Source organism: Mustelus asterias, unplaced genomic scaffold (assembly GCF_964213995.1).
Source record: "Mustelus asterias unplaced genomic scaffold, sMusAst1.hap1.1 HAP1_SCAFFOLD_1110, whole genome shotgun sequence".
In the NCBI taxonomy this organism is placed as follows: domain Eukaryota; kingdom Metazoa; phylum Chordata; class Chondrichthyes; order Carcharhiniformes; family Triakidae; genus Mustelus; species Mustelus asterias.
The window spans coordinates 15,544-42,505 of NW_027591055.1; the positions used below are offsets into that span (position 1 = coordinate 15,544).

At 45.0% G+C, this 26,962-nt stretch overlaps 1 protein-coding gene across 2 annotated transcripts in view; it reads left to right on the top strand.

Moving 5' to 3' along the window:
* The window catches only part of LOC144487897 (sprouty-related, EVH1 domain-containing protein 1-like), a 98,078-nt gene that overhangs the window by 3,115 nt on the left and 68,001 nt on the right, over nucleotides 1–26,962 (top strand). For both annotated transcript variants that reach the window (XM_078205948.1, XM_078205949.1), the window contains exon 2: nucleotides 23,675–23,849. In XM_078205948.1, coding sequence (XP_078062074.1) covers nucleotides 23,709–23,849 — 141 coding nt within the window. In that variant the 5' untranslated portion in view covers nucleotides 23,675–23,708. The remainder of the gene's footprint in view (nucleotides 1–23,674; nucleotides 23,850–26,962) is intronic.

Here is a 26,962-nt window from a genome sequence, read left to right on the forward strand (position 1 = left end):
ACTGACTTGTTCACACACCTCCTCTCCTCTGATACCAGCTGTTAGGAACTCGAAACAAATGGTTCAAAACCACTTCCCCTGATACCAAATGAATGTGCTCAAATGCTGCATAGGATATCCGCTTTGAGATACCATCTGTGTGCTCTTAGCTTGAAGATTAACGTTTCTATGAATGTACTGAATATGCTGAAGGCTCTGGCAGTTCACAGCTACTTGAAGAACTGTAGAGAGAAACCTTTTCAGTAATTTCCTTATTAAAAGGGTGCCACACGTCGCGGCTCCACTCTCTTGTGGCTGTCACAGATTTTTGTTTTAAAATAATTTCAAAATATGAAGTGCAATAGAATCAAAGCATGCTTAGGAAATTTTGACCAGTGCAAGATACAAACAGAAAATGTCTCTCATGAGATGCATGTATTTAATGCCATTCCCTCAAACATGAATGACTCCAGCATGACTCATGCCCACAAATAACTCCATCTTACTGTTTACAAAGATGTTACCAGTTTAATCAGTCCCTCGGACCCAGCCCTTTGGCCTGTTTGACTATCTCTTCTGCCAGTGTGGCTTTTAGAGGCAGCTCCGACCCGCATTCAGGCCAATTGTAGTTCCTATTTTAAAACTTAATTCACAACCTCCAGTGCTGAGATTGTATTATGCTTTAGTTTGTGTTTAAGTAGTCTAGAACAGTGCATAGTCTGGAGAGAAATTGTAAGTAGCAGGTTCCTCGGTTACACTTTTTAAAATGTAAAAGCAAAACTTAAGTTGTAGAATTCAGGAACCTCTCTGACTAAAGAGTGGTAATTTTCCTTTAAATACACACGCACACACTGTTCTAAACTGGGCTTATATATAAAAAAAATCTGTTTACAGGAAGCCAGTATGGTGAGATTCCCAAGGGCTATGATTTCAAAACTATTACCCATTTGCTTTTAAATACAGTGAAAGAATGATGGGGTTTTTTTGTGCAGGAAATGTTTCTGCGCACTTTTTCGGATGTTTCGAGCCAGGGCTTCTTAAAAATGTTTTTGAGAAGAGACAAAATGAGGGCCGTGACTCACTGACTGCCGCCTTGGCTGAACCCTATCTGAATACTTGTGCTGGGGGAGTTCTTTGTGAGAGGAGGCCAGTTATCTTGCATCTCAATTCCTTCCTGATTTTCTCTCAATTGTAAGCACAGTGAAAGACTTTCTTGTCCACGTCCATTTACCAATAAAGGTTGATCTAGCGTGTGGCTTTTGAATTTCCTGATGCTGTATTTTGCGATGACAACATAAATGGGGTTGGAATGTTATTAGCGCGACACATGTGAACATAATTGTAAATATAACGTTGGCTGATTTGCAAAGGTATATATTTGGAGTGGTGTACTCGGAAACCCAGTAGAATTGTGGTGTGAAATAGTATATTATAATGGATGCTGCTGTCTCCAGTGGATGTATCTGATCTACATTCCACATTAACAAATGTGGTGGCTGTCCATGTGACAAATTAGATATTTTTTTGAGGCAAATGTATTAATTAAGCTTGCAGATCTGACAGAGGAAGTGGGGAATTATTAATTTTATTTTAATCATAGCTAATCCAGCGTTTCCAATTGTAAAATGCAGTGTATAAATTGTACCCATGCTTTTCATAGATCATTGCAATGTCTGCATCTCAAATGCACTTCATTGTGTTTTTTATTTATTAGTATGTCACAAGTAGGCTTACATTAACACTGCAATGAAGTTACTGTGAAAATCTCCGAGTCGCCATACTCCGGCGCCTGCTTGGGTACACTGAGGGAGAATTTAGCATGGCCAATGCAACTCCAGCACATTTTTCGGACTGTGGCAGGAAATCGAAGCACCCGGAGGAAACCCACGCAGACACGGGGAGAACGTGCAGACTCCGCACAGACAGTGACCCAAGCCAGGAATCAAACCCGGTTCCCTGGCGCTGTGAGTCAGCGGTGCTAATAACTGGGCCACCACTGCCTCCCTGCTGCCATTGGTTGTAAAGGTCACGGAAGGGGCTATAAAAATGCAAGTTTATTTCGCATATCTTTATGTTTCCAAATGATAAAAATGGAACTTGTATGCTGGCAAACCATTTTGTTGAGATGAAGCAAAATGTTTTCACTCGCTTGTCGGCCTTTTGGCTAAGGTTAAGCCACAGATCAAATCGATAATGGCGTGCAACGCCTTTTCTTGTCAGCATGAATCTTGTTTCTCTCTATTGAGGCAACCATGAATTAGATTCAGTTAAATTTTAAATATGTTTTTTTGGGAGAGCAAGGAATGGATTTGGGTTTTCCCAGTCCGTGCTGAGCATTGGCTTTGTAACTTTAAGGATGGAGTTTAAAAAAAATTAAAGAAAAACATAGTCTTGTTTTGTCAATTTGGAAGCTTTTTATGCTCCATGAATATATATAACTGTTTGCACAGTTTCTGACGAGTAACATCCCGGTGAGACAGAAATACCCCACACCAAGACCCTGAAATTTTATCCAAGATTATTTTGTGCTATGAAATACATTTTTGCGGTACTCTCCCCGTTAGGAAACACAATGTTTAGTTGCTTAGCCCTGGCTTCTTCCTGCTCTTCACCAATGCTGGTCTCTTTGGTGGAATATGGGGGCGAAAGTTTGGCTTTTCTGCCGTAGCTGTTTGTACGATGTTGGCCAGGAGTGCGGTGAGCTCCCTGTATCACATTTCAATCGTCAGTTTGTTTGAATAATTCCAGCTTCCTGTGCATCCTTGGTGTTGGTCAGTAATGTGGAAAATCTGACCAGCCAGTCAAATGACAGAAGGCTACTTTCATTGCAAGTACTAGTGTGCAAGACAACTGTAAAAATTCTCTTGTGGAGTTTGTTGCTAAAGCAGTGGCCAGAAACCTTTTTCATTTGCTCATGTGTTGTGGGCATCATTGGTGAGGCCAGCATTCATTGCCCATCCCTAATTGCCCTTGGGATGTTGGTGGTGAGCCAATTCCTTGAATCACTGCAGCTTCATGCTATAGGTACATTCTAGAATAGGCAGTTAAAAGAAAAAATCAAACAAGCCGGCATTTACATAGTGCTATACATTTTTAAAAATTCATTTTATTTGTGCGACTTGGGTGTCGCTGGCAGGCCAGCACTTATTTCCCATCCCCAGTTGCCCTTAGAGGGTAACTTGCAATAATTCTGGAGTCACAAGTATCACAGAATCACAGAATACTACAGTGCAGAAGAGGCCCTTTGGCCCACTGAGTCTGCACCAACGCATGAAGTGTCCTGACCTACCCATCTAATCCCACTTGTCAGCACTTGGCCCATAGCCTTGAATGTTATGATGTGCCAAGTGCTCATCCAGAAACTTTTTGAAGGATGTGAGGCAACCCACCTCTACCACCCTCCCAGGCAGCGCATTCCAGACCCTCACCACCCTCTGGGTAAAAACAGTTTTCCTCAAATCCCCCCTAAACATCTCACCTCTCACTTTTACTTGTGTCGCCTCGTAACGGACCCTTCAACTGAGTGGAACAGCTGCTCCCTATCCAGCCTGTCCATGCCACTGTCTCTGTAGGCCAGAGCAGGTAAGGACGGCAGATTTCCTTCCCTAAAGGACATTAGTGAAGGAGATGGGTTTTTCCGACAATCAACAATGGTTTCATGGTCAACAGTTGACCTTATTTCCAGATATTGCTTAACTGAATTCAAATTCCACCATCTGCCGTGGCGGGATTCGAACCCAGGCCCTCAGAACATTAGCTGAGTTTTTGGATGAATAGTCTAGTGATAATACCATTAGGCCATCATCTCCCCATTAGATTTATATATGGTACAGTGCGTTTACTGCTAGAGAGGTAAACAGGACAGCTATTTTGTACATAGAAAGGTCTCATCAGCAGTAACCAGATAATCTTGTTCTCTTGGTATAAGTTGAGAGATGTGTGTTGGTCGGACAGGAAGGTTCCTGTGACCTGTTTAAATATTGTTATGGGATCTTGCTGTGTCCACTAGAGCAGGCTGACAGGGGCATGATTTCATCTGAAAGGCACCACCTCCAAAATTGTAGCCTACGTTGTATGCACAAGTCCTGGAATGGCCCTTAAATCTGCAATCTTCCAACTCGGACACTTAGACAAGTCAAGTATTAAAGTTTATTTGTTAGTGTCACAAGTAGGCTTACACTAACACTGCAATGAAGTTACCATGAAAATCCCCTAGTCTCCACACTCCGGCGCCTATTTGGGTACACTGAGGGAGAATTTAGCACAGCCAATGCACCTAACCAGCACGCCTTTCGGACTGTGGGAGGAAACCGGACCACCCGGAGGAAACCCACGCAGACACGGGGAGAACGTGCAGACTCCGCACAAATGGTGACCCAAGCCTGAAAAAAAACCCCGGGTCCCTGGCACTGAGAGGCAGCAGTGCTAACCACTGTGCCACCCGATATTGGCAATTTGAAAATTGACCAAAACTTTATTACTTAGTATGGCTTATGGGAAAGCTGTTTTTGCAACCAGGTTTGGTGACAATCTTTTAATACTGATCCATTCAAGTGTAAGAAACTATTGACCCCGTGGAGTTATTCTAATGTTCAGTTGGACGATATATAAAGGATTATTGTAAGGATATTGATGATGAATTGATCATCTGGTAATATTCTAGATACTCTAAAGTTACTGCATAATTTCAAAAGTCTTTCATGGGGTGTGGGCGTCGATGGGTAGGTCACCATTTATTGCCCATCTCTTGAGAAGGTGGTGGTGAGCCACCGCCTTGAACCACTGCAGTCCATGTGCCGTAGGTGCACCCACAGTGCTGTTAGGGAGGGAGCTCCATGATTTTAAGCTTGCGACAGTGAAGGAACGGTGATTTCCAAGTCTGGATGATGTGTGGCTTGGAGGAAAGCATCCAGGTGGTGGTGTTCCCAAGCGCCTGCTGCCCTTGTCCTGGGAGTGGCACAGTGGTTAGCACTGCTGCCTCACAGCGCCAGGGACCTGGGTTTAGTTCCCAGCTTGGGTGACTGTTTGCACATTCTCCCTGTGTGTACGGGGCTTCCTCCGGGTGCTTCGATTTCCTCCCACAGTCTGAAAGACGTGCTGGTTAAGTGCATAATTCTCCCTCAATGTATCCGAACAGGCGCCGGAGTGTGGCGACTAGGGGGTTTTCACAGTAACTTCATTGCAGTGTTAACGTAAGCCTACTCGTGACACTAATAAATAAACTTTAAGGTGGTAGGGGGCACGGGTTTGGAATGTGCTGCCTGTGGAGCCTTGGTGCGTCGCTGCAGTGCATCTTGTAGATGGAGCTGCTACAGTGGGTTGGTGGAGGAGAAGCCAATCAAATGGGCAGTTTTGTCCTGGATGGTGTTAAGCGTCTTGAGTGTTGTTGGAGCCGCACCCACCCAGACAAGTGGAGAATATTCCATCACACTCCTGATTTGTACCTTGTAGAAGGTTGACAGACTTTGGGGAGTCAGGAGGTGAATTACTCACCTCAGAATTCCCAGCCTCTGACTTGCTCTTGTAGTCACAGTATTTATATGGCACAGTATTTGTACTGATCAACTAGATACTGTATGTTAATAATGATCTGGTATATAAAACATCTGTCATGGGGTTTTTTTCAAGGTTATGGCTGTCACAGTAATTTACTTACTTTAAGTGGTGTAAAAAGGCCATTGTATGTCTTGGTAAAATCAATGGAATTGATTTCTTTCCGCAGGAGCGGTAGGGAAAATGGAGGGGGGAAGGTGTGAGTAGTTTTACTGATGAAGGATGAAATCACTTCAGTGAAAAGAGAGGATATAATTTAAGGTAGGCAGGCAGTGGAAACAGAAGGTTTAAGATTCGAGTTTATCATATTCCCATTGGTAACAGCTGCAAGGTGCTAGATTCTGTAAATGCAGTGATTAACCAAACTTGTAGCATTGGCAAACTAAAGTAAAGGTTATTTATTAGTGTTACAAATAGGCTTACATTAACGCTGCAATGAAGTTACTGTGAAAATCTCCTAGTCGCCACACTCCAGTGCCTGTTCGGGTTCACTGAAGGAGAATTTAGCATGGCCAATGCACCTAACCAGCACGTCTTTCGGACTGTGGGAGGAAACCCACGCAGACACGGGGCGAATGTGCAAACTCCACACAGACAGTGACCCAAGCCGGGAATCGAACCCAAATCCCTGGCGCTGTGAGGCAACAGTGCTAACCACTGTGCCACCGTGCAAAACTACTTTGGTTATAGGATTTTGACAGTTGTAGAGATTGGGATAATCAGAATAACTCGTGCCAGAATCATAGTCAATTTCTTGAGCGTATTCTGGATAGACGGCTGAGGGATGTGAGTGGACAGCACAGTGGTTAGCACTGCTGCCTCATGGCGCAGGAACCTAGGTTCGATTCCAGCCTTGGGTTACTGCCTGTGTGGAGTTTGCACATTCTCCCCATTTCTGCGTGGGTTTCCTCCTGGTGCTCTGGTTTCCTCCCACAGTCCAAAGATGTGCAGGTTAGGTCAATTGGCCATGCTAAATTGCCCCTTAATATCCAAAGATTTGTAGGTTAGATGGATTAGCCATGGTAAATGCACGGGTTTATGGGGATAGGGCAGAGGGATGAGCCTGGATAAGATGCTCATTCTCGAGAGTTGATGCAAACTCGATGGGTCAAATGGCCTCCTTCCGCACTTCTTATGTTATATGGTTTGGTGTTGATTTTGCAGTCATTGCCAATAGATACACCATTTCATATTTTGAGAACTTCTGTACAGATATTTTCTCTTATTAAATCCATTCCAGTAACCATCAGAATAGATCATTTTAAGTAAATTTTCTATATTGGCTTGTAATTAATATTATTCCATGGTCCGAACTTCAATCAAATTTAGATTAGATGCTTTCAACTGGCTGTTGCTCTCATTAAAATACAAATAATTGTTTAAAGTGTTAATTGTTCCATGAATGGTCCTAATGGAAGCATAATTGTGTAGGTCAAAGAATTTAACTTTTTGCACAGTTGCTTCGGAAGTACTATATACTGCACGTTATGTTTGGATGCTATAGTTGTGGGAGGTTGTGTGGCTCAAAGTGAAAGTTTCTATTGTGCAAAGAGTCTATTTAAGGAGTGCCTTAGGCCTGAGGATGACTTGTTTCCACTCTTTTTCATGACGTTCTAATGTGGCTGTATGTCCAAAGTGTGATCTGCAGACTTTGCCACAAGTGGGACAGGTGGTGCTTCAAAAATTCAGGTAGATGAGTTCATAGAATTCCTACAGCGCAGAAGATTGCCATTTGGCCCATCGAGCTCGCACCGACAAGAATCCCATCCAGGCCCTATCTCCGTGGCCCCACATATTCACCCTGCTAATCCCCCTGACAATGAAGGTCAATTTAGCATGGCCAATCCGTCTAACCCGCACATCTATGGAGTGTGGGAGAAAACCGGAGCACCCGGAGGAAACCCATGCAGATACTGGGATAATGTGAAAACTCCACACAGACAGTGACCCAAGGCCGGAATCAAACCCGGGTCCCTGGCATCATGAAGCAGCAGTGCTAGCCACTGTGCCACCGTGCCCCCCCCCCCCTTGAGTTGTTTGGAGGTCTGTGCATTGTCTTCAATGCCTCGACATCATCTTTGTGCATTCCTGACCACGTCTTTTGACGTGTTTGGTCCTGAATGAACCTTCTCCATTTTACTTGGTAAGAAACCAGGGACCCCCCACCCCCCCGCCTCCCATGAGGTCCGCAGGGAAGTTTGACCTCTTCGGGAGTGCTTTGCGGGAAACCCTAAAGCATTTCCGCTTTCCTCCTGGGAACCTCCCGTCATGACTGTGTTGTGGCTGGAGCAGTTGCTTCAGCAGCCTGGTCTCATGTGAATCACATGTCCTGCCCAGGGGAGCTGATTTTAAGTGACAAATACCTTGACACTGGCAAGTTGGCTTGGGAGAGGATGTTAGTGTTGGACTATATTTCCAGTGGAAATCCACAAGTAGTAACACAGATCTATCCAACAACTTACTTCTGACAGCCGTTTTTAATTAGACCAGTTGAAATTGAGCAGGAGTCCAAACAGCACAATAAACTCTTGAGCGATTATGTGACATCAGTGGGGAGTAGCTTCTGTTCTTGTCCATGTGTTGCTCCAGGCAGTGGTAACGACTATTTTCGTAACACGTGGATTGTTTTGCCGTGAGCCGTGTTGGGGATTTAGGATGAGGGTGTGTCTATTTGCATAGAATACATTACCAGCCGTATGACTTGAGTTGGCAATGTTGGAGATGGATTTTCAAAGTCAATGTTGTTAAAACACTTTGAGCATTTTTTTATAGTTCCATAAATACTAATGGGTTGTTCTAATTGAAATATTATAGGGCTGCTTTTCTCTCAATGCATAATTCCATAAAATTCAACAAACAGTCTCATTGTACCTTCCAGTGAATAAATCGGAGGGCTCTGCTTTAGATACAGTGCACTGTTATTACACTTTAGTGAGTGTCCTTGCCACCATGTCCAGTTAGTTATTAAAATTCCCATGGGAATCCGTTTCAAGAACAATGCACATGTTTTTTAATGTTGCCATTTTTATCTTCTGTTAAAAACATACAGAATAAATTGGTTAGCACTGCTGCCTCTCAGCGCCAGGGGCCCGGGTTCAATTCCTGGCTTTGTGTGAAGTGTGACTCTGTGTGAAGTCTGCACGTTCTCCCTGTGTCTGCGTGTTTTTCCTCCGGGTGCTCTGGTTTCCTCCCACAGTCCCAAAGATGTGCGGGTTAGGTGGATTGGCCATGTTAAATTGCCCCTTAGTGTCAGGGGAACTAGCTAGGGTAAATGCATGGGGTTATGGGGATAGGACCTGGGTAGGGTTGTCGTTGGTGCAGACTCGATGGGCCGAATGGCCGCCTTTTGCACTGTATGATTCTATGAAACTCCAGCCAGGCAAGAATAATGGTACCTATGAACCATATGAACTTCTTTTTCCTTCACTTTTTTTTTGGAACCATTTAATTAAATTTACCTTTTGTTCTGTACCAGATAATTCACTAACTTGTGGCACAATGATTTTGTAAATGATGAAGATAATAGTACAATAAAATAGTTTAAGTGTATTTAATATAGAGATGCATTTATGTGCCACCTTTACTGTTTCCGAACAGGGTACCATGGGTTTGTGATTATGTTATTGGATTATCAATCCATAGGTTCTGAATTTAAATCTACCAGAAGCTTGTATCCAGTAAATTTGGTAATTTGTGGATTAGGAGCAGAAAGTGATCATGAAATTAACCAGATTGTTGTAAAATCCTAACAGGATTAGTAAAGGGACCTGCCAACTCCTGTTTGATCTGTCTATATGTGATTCTAATATCATGTTGTTTTTAAGTTTGTTTGTTTATTTATTTATTAGTGCCACAAGTAGGCTTACATTAACACTGCAATGAAGTTACTGTGAAAACCCCCCAGTCGCCACACTCCGGCGCCTGTTCGGGTACACCGAGGGAGAATTTAGCACGGCCAATGCACCTAACCAGCACGTCTTTCGGACTGTGGGAGGAAACCAGTGCACCCAAAGGTTCATGGAATCCCTACAGGGCAGAAGTCGCCTTTCGGCCCATCGAGCCTGCACTGACCACAATCCCATCCAGGTCCTATCCCTGTGACCCACATACTTACCCTGCTAATCCCCCTGACAATGAAGGTCAATTTATCATGGCCAATCTGCCTAACCCACACATCTGTGGACTGTGGGAGGAAACCGGAGCACCCGTAGGAAACCCACGCAGACACAGGGAGAACGTGCAAACTCCTCTCAGATAGTGACCCAAGCTGGGAATCGAACCCCAGGTCCCTGGCACTGTGAGGCAGCAGTGCTAACTGTGTGATTGACTCTGAACATCCTCAAGGGGATGGACAATAACTGCAATCTTGCTAGTGCTGACTATAATCCCAAAAACATTTTTCTTAAAAGCTTAGTTTCCACCTTGCAATGATACTCGAGGTTATTTGTAATTCGAGTCAGTGGCAAATGGAAGCGAACTGCCTAATCCCAGCACCTGATGATGGCTGCTCCGAGTTTGGGTCTGAAAGGAAAAGATTAAGCAGGCTGAGAATAAAAGAACTTCTTCCAATTCATAGAAACATAGAAACCCTACAGTGCAGAAGGAGGCCATTCGGCCCATCGAGTCTGCACCGACCACAACCCCACCCAGGCCCGAACCCCACATAGTTACCCACTAATCCCTCTAACTACACATCTCAGGGACAATTTTTAACCTGGCCAATCAACCTAACCCGCACATCTTTGGACGGTGGGAGGAAACCGGAGTACCCGGAGGAAACCCACGCAGACACGAGGAGAATGTGCAAACCCCACACAGACAGTGACCCGAGCCGGGAATCGAACCCAGGACCCTGGAGCTGTGAAGCAGCAGTGCTAACCACTGTGCTACCGTGCCGCCCAATTCCCCAAATAATTTCTCCATTGCTCGTTCCAGCCGAGATAATAAAGTTGAATGTAAGACAGAGTAGATTCAGAAGGAATGTTCCAGATGGTGGGGGAGTCCAGAACTGGGCGGCACGGTAGCACTACTGCTTCACAGCTCCAGGGACTCGGGTTCGATTCCTGGCTTGGGTCACTGTCTGTGTGGAGTTTGCACATTCTCCCTGTGTCTGCGTGGGTTTCCTCCGGGTACTCCGGTTTCCTCCCACAGTCCAAAGATGTGCAGGTTAAGTTGATTGGCCATGCTAAATTGCCCCTAAGTGTCCCGAGATGAGTAGCTTGGAGGGATTAGCGGGTAAACATGTAGGGATACGGGAATAGGGCCTGGGTGGGATTGTGGTCGGTGCAGACTCGATGGGCCGAATGGCCTCTTTCTGCATTGTAGGATTTCTATGATTCTAGGGGTCATAGTTTGAGGATAATGGGTAAACATTTTAGGCCTGAGGTGAGGAGAAATTTCTTCACCCAGAGGGTGGTAAATGTGTGGAATTCACTACCACAGAAAGTAGCTGAGGCCAAAACATTGTGTGATTTCAAGAAGAGATTAGATATAGCTCTTGGGGCTAAAGGGATCAAAGGATGTGGGGAGGAAGGGGGGATCAGGATATTAAATTCAATAATCAGCCATGATCATAATGAATGGCGGAGCAGGCTTGAAGGGCCGAATGGCCTACTCCTGCTTCTAGTTTCTGCGTTTCTAAGTTCAGTACTTTAGTGATATCGCTTTCTCCACTGGAGGAATCCCACGGGCTAGGTGAGTTTAGTCCAAGTTCAGGAGGTATCTGTGTGAAACTGGGTTTTCACATGGGTGTTGAAAAGAAGTAGAAAATCAAGAACCTTATGCTAAAGCTTTATGAGATATGGTTAGGCCTCTGCTAGAGTATTGTGTTCATTTCCGGGCACCACACTTCAAGGAGGTTGCCAAGGCCTTGGAGGGGGCGCGAAAGAGAATTCATTGGACTCAAAACCAGGGTTAAGTAACTGCAGTTATGTGGAGACACTGGGGAAACGGAGGTTATTTCCCTGAGGGGTGAGAAGGCTAAGAGGAGATTTGACACGTGTTCAAGCTCATGAATGACTTCGATGGAGTAAATAAGGAGCTACTCTTCAGTAGTGGAAAAGTTGGTTGTCAAGAGTTCACAGATTGAAGATTATTGACAACAGGACGTGGGGTAACGTGACCAAACATTGAGTTATTGTGAACTGAACTGCAATGCCTGAAAGGGTGGCGAAAGTCAACTTAATATAACATTCTCATTTGAATGTTGCTTACACAACTCGGAGGGAAGAGCAATGATGTCTTAATATCGTGACCATTTCTGGGCACCGCACTTGAAAAAGATGCTAAGACTTCAGAGGATGTGTGGAAAAGCTTTTTGAGAATGGTTGCAGGGATGAGGGGCTTCAGTTACTTGAATAGACTGGAGAAGCTGAGGCTGTTCTTCTTAGAAAAGAGAAAGTTCAGAGACAATCCAATAGAGGCGTCCAAAATCCTGAGGGGTCAGGGCAGCTTCGATAGTGGGAAAGCTTACACGTCATGCTAACTTGTATTGGCAGGAATTCGAATTGACACTCCAAAGGGAGTCTAATTTTATGTTGCTGTGGTCAGAACTTTAATCTTGAGGAATGGCAAGTAAAATTAGATTTAATAGAAAAAGCTTGAGTATAATCATGCCCTCAAATGACCTGAAAAGTGACTATGGCCGCAGGAAGAAAGGTTTTAATGTTCAGTTTCTTTGGATAGAATGAGGTAACTTGTGTTGGTGATCAAAACTAATTGAAAATGTTTGCTAGCTCCTGATCAGAACACCCGTGAGTATTAAATGAAAACCTGATGCAAAGGCTAACAGCTATGCTACAATGCAAAAAGCATAAAGAAGCTTTGTATGCAAGTTGGTTCTAATGCTAAATTAGACATCCATGTCCTAATGGCTTGATTTCAAATAATGGGGACGAGAAATAAATCTTGAATTTCTGCTCTTGTTTAAAAGTTATCAGCTGTGTGTGTGTTTGCACAGTATTAAAGAACATACACGTTTTCTGCCTTTTAAAATATATACTGAACACGCAAGGGCAAACCTAGCAAGTGTTCCTTTGCGGTTATCTCATTGGAATGCTGCTACAGGTTCCAATTTACAGACTGCTTTATTTTGATTCAAAGCATAGCATTATCTACTAATGGCTCCTCGTGGGAGCACATGTGGGAAAGAAGACCACCTTTCAGTCATTGGAAATGGGCAAAAAATCAAAATAAAGTCATTATAGATAAGGTGAACGCTTCATAACTTGTTTCTTAAGATGAGTGATTCTGGTTAGTTGTAACTCCGAGTACAGCATCATAATGGTTACAAGTCAAAATATCTAACCTACTTGGGGGTGAGAGTAACTTCAATAATACTGATGTCTACTTTGTAGACTTCAGAAGTTGTTGAAAGCTTTGTGTGTGTGGCTCTTTATTTCTTCAATCGCCCCAAGGCACCACCACGTGATTGGCTTAACAGATAATCTCTTAATTTAGTTTGGCGTTGAGCCTTACAGACGAGGGACGTCTCTCTTGCAGTGGAATGCGTGGCCGGACGTGAGGCTGTGGGTGAGTTTGAATGGGTAGTTAGGATCTCGGTCAGCTCGAGCCAGCATGTCTTCCGCGCTCGGTGGTGATCCCAAAGTGAAACTTCAGCATTCATTAAGGCCGACCCCAGGGGGAGAGCCATAATTACTGAGATTTCACAGTGGCTGGATTTGAGCCATCCAGCAAGTTTGTTCCTGCTTGCTATCTGAGACCGAAAGTGTTCATAGAATCAGAGAATCCCAACAGTGCAGAAGACGTTATTTGGCCCATTGAATCTGCACCGACTCTCTGACAGAGTATCTCACCCAGGCCCTCTCTCCCACCCTATCCCTTGTAATTCCACACATTTTCCATGGCCAATCCCCCTCACCTACTTATCTTGGGACACTTAAGGGGCAATTTAGCATGGCCAATGCACCTAACCCGCACATCTTTGGACTGTCGGAGCACCCGGAGGAAACCCATGCAGACGCTGCACAGACAGTGACCCAAGCCAGGAATTGAACCCGGGTCTCTGGAGCTGTGAGGCAGCAGTGCTAACCACTGTGCCGTACTTGGATTTGGGACACGTAATCAGTATAGTAGCAGTTTCAGTTTTTCTTTGGGGGAGGGTTTGAGATTGGGATGAAGGAAGGGCACTACTTGGGGCGAATGGGATCAAAGGTTATGAGGAGAAAGCAGGATTAGGCTATTGATTTGGACAATCGGCCATGATCGTGATGAATGGCGGAGCAGGCGTGTAGGGCCAAATGGCCTCTTCCTGCTCCCACCTTCTATGTTTCTGTGTTTCCATGAAGCACTATTCCCGGATGGGTAGGAGATAATTCAGAGGTTTTCATTGCTGGTTGTTGATCCCTGTTAGAAAGGGTTAAGGAAAGGATGTCTTTGGATGGTGATCGAGGTGCAGGTAGGTGATGGGAGTATTTAGAGTCAGAACTCCACTCAGCATTGAATAGAATTTCAAGGTTGTGAATGGTCTGTTTTGGAGGGAGACAGTGGGGAAGCAGTGGATTGTTTGTGGCAGGGTTAATTGTTTTCGTCTTTCCAATGTTCGATAGGAAATAGTGGCTAATCCACGACTAGATATTGTCAATTATTCTGACAGCACCGGCAGTGGCAGAGTAGGACCTCCTCTGGGCCTGGCTAAACTCATCATCAACAAGTCCAGGCAGTGGCCGATCAAGGGGGTCATCCTCTACTGCCCCTCTACTGCGGTTACATTCATTGCTGGGTGTTCCTGGAGAGCATATGGTGTCCACGGGCACCGCTGAGGCCTTCCGTGCCCATTGGGCACCGCAGGAGTGTGTTATTGACCCTTTTAATCACTTTGTGCTTTGATGTTTTAAGTTTCATTTCTGCTTTGTTTTTGTTTGGGGCGGTTCCCCTTGAAGGGGCTGCCCCCCCGCCCCCCCCCCCCCCTCCTTTGCTTTGTCCCTCAGTTTAAATTTGGTTTAATTGTTTCGCCAAAGAGAATGGCAAAGAAGGACTGAAGGGATAGTGGAAAAATAGAGCAGTGTGTTGTCCGCATGCATGTGGAAGCTGAGCTTCGGTTTCCGGATGATATTGCAGTGATAGCATAATGAGAAGGGGGTCCAAGAAAGGGGTAGACTCTCTCAACTGGACACAGAGGAAGTTAAGCATGCAACAGTTGCACGTGAGCAAAGTCAGAGGAAGGCGTGGATTAACATTTTGTCAAGAGGGGGCAGTTGTAGGAGTGGACGCAGGCACTGTTCACAAGTAAGGCTTACCTTAACACTGCAATGAAGTCACTGTGAAAATCCCCCAGTCGCCACACTCCGGCGCCTGTTCGGGTACACTGTGGGAGAATTTAGCGTGGCCAATCCGCCTAACCAGCATGTCTTTAGGACTGTGGGAGGAAACCAGAGGAAACTCACGCAGACACGGGGAGAACATGCAGACTCCACACAGAGAGTGACCGAAGCCGGGAAATGAACCCAGGTCCCTGGCGCTGTGAGGCAGCAGTGTTAACCACTGTGCCACCTTGCCGTCCCCAAAAGATGGTTGCATTCAACTTAATGGCGGCATGGGGGAGGGCTGAGCTGGGGTGAAACACTGTGGGGAAATGTTTTGTGTCTCCTGTACTTAACCTGGCATGACAGCTGGGAAGGCTGAGGGTACGTACCTGATACACGTGTCCAACAATGCCAGTGTCAAAGCAAGGGCTGAAATGTTTTACTTGGATTAAGTTGGAATCACAGTATAATGTGACAGTGTCAAAACTGAATGTGGAACATTCTGATTTAGAGATTCTCGTAATTACAAATTACATTGAACAAATAATGGGAGCTTAGTTTCTGCTTTTATTTTAAATCTTTGCAAACAGTAAAATCTGGACTGCTAAAATTTACTATTAAAAGGAGCAGTCACTCGAGTCTTGTAAAATAAAAAATATTGAAAATTAAAATGCCTGAAGGGCAGCACAGTGGTTAGCACTGCTGCCTCACAGCGCCAGGGACCCGGGCTCAATTCCCAGCTTGGGTCACTGTCTGTGTGGAGTATGCACGTTCTCCCTGTGTCTGCATGGATTTTCTCTGGGTGCTCCGGTTTCCTCCCACAGTCCAAAAGATGTGCGGATTAGGTTGATTGGCCGTACTAAATTGCCAATAGTGTCCCGGGATGTGTAGGTTAGAGGGATTAGTGGGGTAAATGTGTGGGGTTACGGGGATAGAGCCTGGGGTGAGATTTATTGTTGGTGTAGACTCAATGGGCCAAATGGTCTCTTTCTGCACTGTAGAGATTCTGTGATGGAATATGATGTAAAGTGTTTATAGTTTTATAGCAATGAACAAAACAGTGTCCATGAAATGCATAGTGGTGCTTTATTCAGCTGCTCTGACACATCAGTGCAAATGCATTTAGGACACTGTGGGCTATTGAAGGTAATGGTTTCATCAATAAACCTTGGTAGCACAGCACTAAAAGAAAAGGTGCAATTATTTTACTTCAGTGTCTGACTTATTAGAAATGCTGAAACCCGACGAAATTAGTGATCTGACCTTTCCGCGCCTGGGTTCCTAAGTGCCCGGCTGTGTAAACGTCCTGGTTTGGGCAAAGTTTGGAGGACGATTGTCTTTTGCCCTTTTGGATTGATTGCCACGGCTTCTGGTTTCCTGGTCCTCTCTGTGAATTGGAGCGAGGCATTCGGTATAATTGCTTTGCTTGTGACGTTACTCACTCTTCAGGCCTTCAGTGCAAGCTCAGCAGCTGTGTACATTGTTAAAGTAGGTACTTGGAAAAGGAAGAAATGGGTTACTTGCAAAATGAAAAATCTAGTCTTGATGATTACTGCTGCAAATTGCATCAACCCTTTCTAGATGAGTTGGGACAGTGGAATTAAATCAACAAGGAACAAGAGTGCTGCTCCAACAATTCGGCACATACGATTAGAACCTGAACATTCCATGTTATTCCAAACCATATAAAATATTTTGCAAAGCATGCTGAAATTGAAATAAAAACATTCAAATAAACTTTGAAAATGTGTTAAAATATATACAATTTAGCAGAATGTAAATATTTGACAAGCCACAAATTTAACATTTGTTTTATCCAGGCTACGAGGATGTTCGCCAGCAATTATGAATCTAGCGTAACATTTAAAAACCCAGTGAAGCTCAAACAACAGGACATAACCTTGATAAAGTTTTGATTTAAAGCAGTTCAGACTAATATGGCACAGTGGCACAGTGGTTAGCACTGCTGCCTCTCAGTGCCAGGGACCCAGATTCGATTCCCGGCTTGGGTCACTGTCTGTGCAAAGTCCGCACGATCTCCCCGTGTCTGCGTGGGTTTCCTCCGGGTGCTCCAATTTCCTCCCACAGTCTGAAAGACATGCTGGTTAGGTGCATTGGCCATGCTAAATTCTCCCTCAGTGTATCCGAACAGTTGCTGGAGTGTGGCAACTAGGGGATTTTCACAGTAACTTTGTTGCTGTGTTAATGGAAGCCTACTTGTGACACTAATAAATAAACTTAATGGTGTACTGATTAATGCTGGAAAAAACCTGGCAGTTGAAGCATCAAATGTGCAGAGACAGATGCCGTCCAATTAATGGTTCAGGTCGATGACATGTCATCAGGAGTGGAAAAAGTTAGAGATGTAACAAGCCTAGAGCAAGTATAGAGGACCAGCAGGCTACAGTGAACGGTTATAGATTAAAAATTTAACTGCTTAGATTTTTTTAAAATGGCACATTTCATTTTAATTAGATATAATGAAATGAGTTTACTGCAGCTTCATAACTCAGAGACATTCAAGAAATACTTCCGTTCAGATAAGTTAATAATTTAGCAAACTGTGCTGCATTCCCTCCAACATTTCACTTTATTAAATATTAATTCAGCACAGGAAGGATATCTAATATGATGTACAGATTGGGGTTGCGTAAGGTTAACTTGGATAAGTGGCAATCAGAAAACTGCAAAAAGGAATCGGAATGAAGGTGACTTTATTTTTGGAACAGGGCAAGCCTTTCACTGATGAGTTAACTTCCACGAGATATTTCACTCCATAAAGGTGATAGTTTCTTGGCAAATACGTACAGTGTTCACGTTTCAGGCCGGCGATCTTTAAAAAGGTCATCGACTTTAAACGTCAGCTGATTTTCCCTTTTCCGTAGATGCTGGAAGTCCTCACCTAAAGATGTGGTTGCAGTTCCTGAGCATTGCAACTTTAAGTAAAACCAATGAATCATTAGGTTCCCACGGGGAATCGGTGTTAAATCTGGAGTAAGGTTGCTGAGGACAAGGCAAAAGCAGTGTACAAGTTGAAGGACTGTACTGTACATGTGCAGCACTGCATTCCGAGCTAGAATAACTTACAGAATGAAAGGAATCACTGAATATAACAGAAATACTATATACATTCTAATTGGATAAGACAAAATCACCCAAACTAGTCCTAAGTAGTAAAGCCGCTCTGTCTCACCCACAGCACTCTTGAAACTCAGTTCAGATTTTTCTTGCTTGCCTCTCCCACTCTCTTGTGTGTGTGTGTGTCTCTCTCTCCTCTTTCCCGCTCTCCCTCTCCTTAATCATGGGGGGAGAGACCAAAGTACAGCTATGGGGGGGGCAGTGAGGGGAGAGAGGCCAGCGTGCAACAACAGGGGGAGGGGAGAGGGGGGCAGCGCTCAGACTACTTAAAGATGAAAAAGGCAACGCAAATCAGAAAAAAACAGGCCCTAAAGAATAAACAACATTAAAATGAATGGAATTAAGCGGGATGACTTAAGAGAAGTTTAAAGTTTATTTATTAGTGTCACAAGAAGGCCTAATTTAACACTGCAATGAAGCCACACTTTGGCACCTGTTCGGGTACACTGAGGGAGAATTTAGCATGGCCGATGCACCTAACGTCTTTTGGACTGAGAGAGGAAACCGGAGCACCCGGAGGAAACCCACGTAGACACGGGGAGAATGTGCAAATTCCGCACAGACATTGGGAATCGAACCCGGGTCCCTGGCGCTGTGAGGCAGCAGTGCTAACCACATTGCCGCCCCTGAGGATTTATTATACTGCTCAGACATCCTCAGTATTTTGGACTCTCAAATAGCTATATGGTTATGACTTTATAGAACAAACAGAAGATCAGTGAGGAGATTTCTAATCTATTTCTGTCCAGTGATTTCAATACATATTTGTATTGCCGAAAAATTTGCATATACTGAATGCTGCCAGTTTTTGAGAGGGAATCATTTTCCAGTCACCAATTCTGCCTGAAGCTTTGGACGCATTGATCTTCTGAAAGCCTGTTTTGAGAGAAATAGTCTTTTGTACAGGGACTGACCATCATTCAGTATTTTAACTCCACTCAGCAGCTGTACAGAGTGGAGGAACGGTGGGAGTTTCAACGTGGCGAGCGGGAGAGAAACAGGATCTTCTGCGATCTATCCTTCCAGATCCCTCCCTGTGCCATCTTGTTTAGATCACTCGCCTTTTCTTATTTTCCCCTCTTTCCTTCTATCTCAAATATTTGGTGACACAAGTCACTAAGTTTGGCATTGACGCAGCAGAGGCCAGAGTGATCATGCTTGGTCATTAATCTGATAGAAAAACTTGTATGGGCTGAGTGGCCATCTGTCATTTATCCATGGAACCTCTTCTCTTCTGGTAACTGATCTGCATCGGGTTTAGATCTTTCTGGTACATTTCAACCCCAGCTTCATATTGCCTTCTCCCTCCTGAGATGTCATTTTTGCCATAGAATTGTAGCATCCCTACAGTGCAAAACGATACCATTCAGCCCATCGAGTCTGCACCAATACTCTGACAGAGTATCTTACCCAGGCCCTCTTCCCTTGCCCTGTCCCCGTAACCCCACACATTCACAATGTCTAATCCCCCTAACACCTTGGGACACTAAGGGGCAATTTAGCACGGCCAATCCACCTAACCCACGCATCTTTGGAGTGTGGGAGGAAACTCACGCAGACACGGGGAGGACGTGTAAACTCCACGCAGACAGTGACCCAAGGCCAGAATTGAACCTGGATCCCTGGCGCTGTGAGGCAGCAGTGCTAACCACTGTGCTGTTGTGCCGCTATCATGGTCAGTGTTTTGTGAAAACCTCAATACTTTTAGGGCAGATTTCTCACCTAGTATTTTTGGACATTTCACTAATTGGGCTTAACATCAGATGAGTTGAGGAGCTGGAAAGTAACTTTTCCACTGTCATTTGTGTTTTTTTTATTAATTCATGGGACATGGGCATCACTCTCTGGTCAGCATTTATTGCCCATCCCTAGTTGCCCGAGAGCAGTTGAAAGTTAACCACATTGCTGTGGCTCTGGAGTCACATGTAGGCCAGACCAGGTAAGGACGGCAGATTTCCTTCCCTAAAGGCCATTAGTGAACCAGATGGGTTTTTCCGACAATCGACAATGGTTTCATGGTCATCAGTAGATTCTTAATTCCAGATTTTTAAAAAAAATTCAAATTCCACCATCTGCCGTGACGGGATTCGAACCCAGGCCCCTGGAACAGTAGCTGAGTTTCTGGATTAATAGTCTAGCAATAATACCACTAGGCCATCGCCTCCCCTTATTTGTGTGTTTAAATATTGGGGATTGTGCATTAAAGTGACGCTAAAAGCAGAAGCTGTATTTTGTTCTTACCCAACATGACAATAAAATCTTGTTATTGACACAAACATGTACAATTGGGTAATGTGGAAATTGCATAAAATCTCAAATCAAATCAAATGATCACTGAGTAAATGTTTGGTGTAAAGTGATCGGCAAAGAGGCTCAAATCCGAGCTTCAGTCTCTTTGAAAACAGGCGTGAGCTGCTCTGTATTTTATATGTAATTTTGAAACGCAACATTGGTTACTGTGGTAAAATGATGCTCTTGCTCTTTTGCTTGCGATGGAGTCGATCGAATTTAACTATCAGTTCAATAATTCAAAAGCAGTTTTATCCAGCTCGGGGCCAAGCAATAGATTTTGGATTTTCCATTTCCGCTCTGCTGTGTCATATTGCGACTGAAGCCCCATCTTCCCCCTTGGGAAGTCCCTCGGCACAACTCGAAGAAGAGCAGGAATTTACTGCCCAATAGTAATCCCTGAACTATGATCTGCGCATCATCTCATTTCTAGGAAGCTGATGTGCACAAATTGGCTTCCTACATTACAATAATAACCAAATTAATTTGTTGACTGTAAAATGTGTTGATAAGTCCTGCAAAGATACCATATAAATAAAAAAAATCTCTTTCCCAACTCATCTCACATGTATTAATTCACCTTTTTCCAAGTTTTTGTTCTTCATGAATGGGATATGGGTGTCGCTGGCAAGGTTCAGTGCCTATCCCTAATTGCCCGTGAGAAGGTGGTGGTGAGCCGCCTTGAACTGCTACAGTCCATAGATACCTCCACAGTGCTGTTAGGGAGGGAGTTCCAGGATTTTGCCCCGGTAATGGTGAAGGAGGGGTGACATATTTCCAAGTCGGGACGGTGTGTCGCCCGGAGGAACTTCCAGCTGATGGTGTTCCCATGCATCTGCTGCCCTTGTCCTTCTACACCAGGTGAAAGCCCAACTGGTTTATTTGGATTGACGTTGAGTACTGAGGCTGTTGCAGCAATGCTCCTGTTGTGAGGGATGCTGGTTTAGAGTGCCGAGACGTCCATTGTGATGAGGAGTGTTCCTGGTTCAACTGGTCCATGGGTGCTTAGTTTCTGAAAGAAGTGCGTAGTGTCACGACAGAAGCTGGGAGTTCCAAATAAACCTGTTGGACTTTAACCTGGGGTTGTGAGGTTTCTTACTGTGCCCACCCTAGTCCAACACCAGCATCTCCACCTCTTGTCCTTCTAGGTAGTAGAGATGAGGGGCTGGATTTTACGACCACGCTCGGGTGAGATCATAAAATCCCGCCCGAGGCCAATGGGAGATTTCCATTCTGCGAGCCTCTCTCGCCCTGATTCCGTGGCGAGCAAGGCGACAAACTTCCGGCCCAGGAGTTTGGAAGGTGGTGTCGAAGGAGCCTTTGCAAGTTGCTGCAGTGCATCTTCTCGATTGGGCACACTGTGTGTCAGAGGGGGAGGAAATTAATGCTTGAGATGGTGCGGGTGCCAATCAAATGGGCTGCTCAGACCTGGATGAGTGTCAAGCATTTTGAGTTCAAGTCCTTGCTCAAAGAAACTGCTTTGAAACTGCTTTCTGCACTCGTCCCATATCCTTAAATGTTGTGATGTTTCAAGTGCTCATCCAAATACCTTTTAAAGGTTTCTGGCCTTCACTACCCTCCCAGGCAGGCCATCCCCGATTCCCACCATCCTCTGAGTGATTTTCTTTTCTTAAATCCCCCCGAATCTCCTGCCTTCACCCTAAGACTATGCCCCCTTGTGATCGACCCCTCAACCAAGGGAAACAGCTGCTTCCTATTCATTCTGTCCATGCCCCTCATAATCTTATCCACCTCAATCATATCCTCTCTCAGTCTCCTTACACGACCATATGTAGTTTCTTGCATTCTTGGACAGAGCAGGAGCCATACCAAGCTGTGATACAACCAGAAAGAATGCCTTCTATGGTGCATCTGTAGAAGTTGGTGAGAGTCGTAGCGGACGTGCCAAATTTCCTTAGTTTTTTGAGAAAGTAGAGGCGTTGGTGGGCTTTCTTAACTATAGTGTTGGCATGGGGGGACCGGGACAGGTTTTTGCTGATCTGGACACCTAAAAGATTGAAGCTATCGACCATTTCTACTTTATCCCAATTGATGTAGACAGGGGCATGTTCTCCCCTACGCTTCCTGAAGTCGATGACAATCTCCTTCATTTTGTTGACATTGAGGGAGGGATTATTGTTTTCGCACCAGTTCACCAGACCCATTATCTCGTTTCTGGACTACATCTCGTCGTTGTTTGAAATCTGACCCACTAAACTATTAAACCGCTTGCTAAACTTAAAGAAAAGACCAGGAGTATCCCATTATCATAGAACCATAGGATGTCCAGTGTGCAGTAGGAGGCCATTCGGCCCATTGAGTCTCCATCGACTATCCAAAGAACACCTTATCCAAGGGGCAATTTAGCATGACCAATCCATCTAACCTGCACATCTTTGGATCATAATAATCCTATATTGTTGCTGTATGCTCTGTATCCATGAAATTGAACTCCATTAGTAACACTGTCCATTTGATCATGTATGTTTGTTATTTTTGCAACTTGTACCCCCTCGTATTTGGAGATGTGGTTTTCCTCTTGCTGCCATGTTCCCCATGTTGGGGACGGGCTGGATAAGGAAGGCAGTTGACAGCAATTAGAAAAGATAAGTGTTTGATTGCTGGCTCCGACACGATTTGACTTATTATTATCACATTTTTAAAATTAATTCATGGGACATGGGCATCGCTGGCTGGCCAGCATTTATTGCCCATCCCTAGTTGCCCTTGGACGCAGTTGAGAGTCAACCACATTGCTGTGGCTCTGGAGTCACATGTAGGCCAGACCGGGTAAGGATGGAAGATTTCCTTCCCTAAAGGACGTTAGTGAACCAGATGGGTTCTGACAATTGACACTCGTTTCATGGTCATCAGTAGATTCTTAATTCCAGATGTTTTCATTTGATTTGATTTATTGACATACAGTGAAAAGTAATGTTTCTTGCACAGTATACTGACTGTTCATAGAATACATAGGGGAGAAGGAAAGGAGAGGGTGCAAAATATAGTGTTACAGTTAAAGCGAGGGTGTACAGAAAGACATTAAAAGCTTAGAACGAGAGTAGAAGATAGAATTAGAGGATATGCTGGGGACAACTTGCAAGAAGTTGCCAGACTCCATCACCATCTTGAAAAGATACGCCAAAGGGCCTTTTACTGTGCTGTAAAACTCATTGACTCTGTGACTTCTGAGCCAATCGAGTGCAGCCATGTTGTTGGAGGCTTAGGATTGAGTCACCTCCCCCTCCACCCCCCATGGTTGGTTTGTACATCATTTGAGACCAGGGAGACATCAGCCATGATCTGATTGAATGGCGGAGCAGGCTCGAAGGGCAGAATTTGCCGACTCCTGCTCCTAATTCCTATAAAATGGGGAGAAAATGTGGGCCACGGCAAGAAATTTAATCTCTTCCGAGAAGAGAGAAGTCTAATTCGCTGCCTTGTTTTTGCAGTGATAGTTACTTTGCACGTGTGCGAGCCGTGGTGATGACCCGCGATGACTCGAGTGGAGGTTGGGTGCCACTGGGAGGAGGTGGTCTCAGCTGTGTCACTGTTTTCAAAGTCCACCTGGATGAAAGTGGCTGTGATGACTTTCTTATCCAAGGAGAGAGACTCCGGGACAAAACGGTAAGAGCCAAGGCCTTTTTGAATTATATCATTTACTTTCATTTGTACTATGTTGAGACCAGTGATATCCAACCACAGATCTGTTTTCAGGAACATTAGATTGCAGGAATACAGCTTCCATTTGCTGCACGATTTCTATGTTTGAGTTTCAATGGTTCACTGTGTAAATTTATCGTGTGCTCCTCATGTAATGATATTTTGTTAAGCCTGAAAAGTTTATGGCCGTAATTTTACCGTCCCGCCCACCACGGGAATCAGAGCGGGCGAGGGGCGGGCACTGGGAAGGTCCGTTGACCTCAGGCAGGATTTTACAGCTTCAGGACGAGCGAGGCCGTAAAATCCCACCCATTGTTTCCTGACTACAGTCTCATTGACACCCTACAGTGCAGACAGAGACCATTCGGCCCATTGAGTCTGCACCCACTCTCCAATAGAGCATCATACCCAGGCCCTATCCCCGTAACCCCACATATTCACCCAACTAATCCCTCTAACCTACACATCTTGGGACACTAAGGGGCTATTTATCATGGCCAATCCACTAACCTGCACACCTTTGGATTGTGGGAGGAAACCGGAGCACCTGGAGAAAACCCACGCAGACATGGGGAGAATGTACAGACTCCACACAGACGGTGACCCGAGGCCGGAATTGAACCTGGGTCCCTGGCGCTGTGAGGCAGCAGTGCTAACCACTGTGCCACGTGCTGTCCACTGCTGGTCATTCAAAATTCCTTGTTTTAAAATAAAGTCAAACTATCCAGTGTTACAGATCAGGCAAGTTTAATAAAATAGTATAAGACTGTTATGTTAAGATTAGAATTTAAACTGAGCAACGATGAGTGTTAAAGGGCGGATTATGTTTACAGTTTCTTGCCGTTCATCCTAATTCCACGGACATTATTGTACTCATAACATCCCCAAGTGGGGGTTTAATTCCGGCCTCGGGTCACTGTCTGTGTGGAGTCTGTACATTCTCCCCGTGTCTGTGTGGGTTTCCTCCCACAGTCCAAAGACGTGCGGGTTAGGTGCATTGGCCATGATAAATTCTCCCTCCGTGTACCCGAACAGATGCCGGAGTGTGGCGATTAGGAGATTTTCACAGTAACTTCATTGCAGTGTTAATGTAAGCCTCACTTGTGAGACTAATAAATAAACTTTAACCTTTTTTCTCCTCCTGTGATCTCTTCCTATCCCTGTTCTCAAAAGATAAATGTGCATTTATAAAATGTCTTACTTGGCTACCTGCCATCTCAATGTGTTTTAAAGTGAATTAAGCATTTTTTGATGTTGTCATGTCAGAAATGTGGCAGCTAATTTGCAAGCTCCCACAAACAGCAATGTGACAATGACCAGGTGTAATCTCTTTTTTGTGACATCGGTTGAGGGCTGAATGTTGGCCGGGGCAGCTGGGATAACACTCTCACTCCTCTTCAATATAGTCACATGGGATTTGGTTTACATGCTTGCCAAGAAGAGATGGGATCTCGGTTTAAAGGCTCATCCAAGATCCAGCACCTCCAGCAGTGCAGCGCTGGAGTGTCATAGAACTTTTACAGCACAGAAAGTGGCCCTTCGTGTGTGTGAGGCCATCAAACACCTATCTATTCGAACCTCATTTTCCAGCACTTGGTCCGGAGCTTTGCACGCTTTGTCATTTCAAGTGCTCATCTAAATACTAAAATGTTGTGAGGGTTCCTGCCTTTACCAACCCTTCCAGGCAGTGAGTTCCAGATTTCATCCACGGACTGGATGAAAAAGCCTTGGTGTGCTCAACTTGAACTTGAATTTAGCACTGCCGCCTCACAGCACCAGGAGCCCGGGTTCAATTCCAGCCTCGGGCGACTGTCTGTGTGGCGCTCCCCGTGTCTGCGTGGGTTTCCTCCGGGTGCTCCGGTTTCCTCCCGCACTCCAAAAATGTGCGGGTTAGGTTGATTGGCCACGGTAAATTGCCCCTTAGTGTCAGGGGGATTAGCAGGGTAAATGCATGGGGTTGTGGGGTGGGGCCTGGGTGGGATTGTGGTTGGTGCGGACTCGATGGGCTGAGTGGCCTCCTTCAGCACCGTGGGGATTCTATGATTCTTCTGCCACTCTTAAAGAGAATGCTGGAAACTATGTTTGAACCCACAGCTGAGTCAGAGCTGACACATCAAACCTGTCTCAAATCTCATGGCCTCTGAATGATTACCATCCTCGAAAATGTGGCCTTCTGACTCCACCACCTCAGAACTTGAATTCTTTCCTTGAAGCACTCTCCGGAATATTGAGACCCAATCCCTTTCTGCCTTCCAGACACCATTGGGGGCTTAGGCCTCATCAGAATTAAGAACGGAGGGGGAACGGAATAAAATCCAGAATAAAAACAGCACACTGAAGAAAAGGAAGAGGAGATGCAGAACTTACTATATTGTGCGGGTTAGGTTGTTTGGCCGTGCTAAAGTGCCCCTTAGTGTCCCACGATCATAGAATGCAACAGTGCAGAAGGCACGGTAGCACAGTGGTTAGCACTGCTGCTTCACAGCTCCAGGGTCCCAGGTTCGATTCCCGGCTCGGGTCACTGTCTGTGTGGAGTTTGCACATTCTCCTCGTGTCTGCGTGGGTTTCCTCCGGGTGTTCCGGTTTCCTCCCACAGTCCAAAGATGTGCGGGTTAGGTTGATTGGCCAGGTTAAAAATTGCCCCTTAGAGTCCTGAGATGCGTAGGTTAGAGGGATTAGCGGGTAAATATGTGGGGGTAGGGCCTGGGTGGGATTGTGGTCGGTGCAGACTTGATGGGCCGAATGGCCTCCTTCTGCACTGTAGGATTTCTATGATTTCTATGATTTCTATGAGACCATTCGGCCCATCGAGTCTGCACCGAACACAATCCCACCCAGGCCCTTTCCCCATAACACCATGCATTTATCCTAGCTAGTGCCCCGACACTAAGGGGCAATTTAGCATGGCTAATCCATCTAACACGCACATCTTTGGAGTGCGGGAGGAAACCTGAGCATCCAGAGTAAACCCACGCAGACACAGGGAGAATGTGCAAACTCCGTTCGGACAGTGACCCGAGCTGGGAATTGAACCTGGGTCCCTGGCGCTGTGAGGCAGCAGTACTAACCACTGTGCC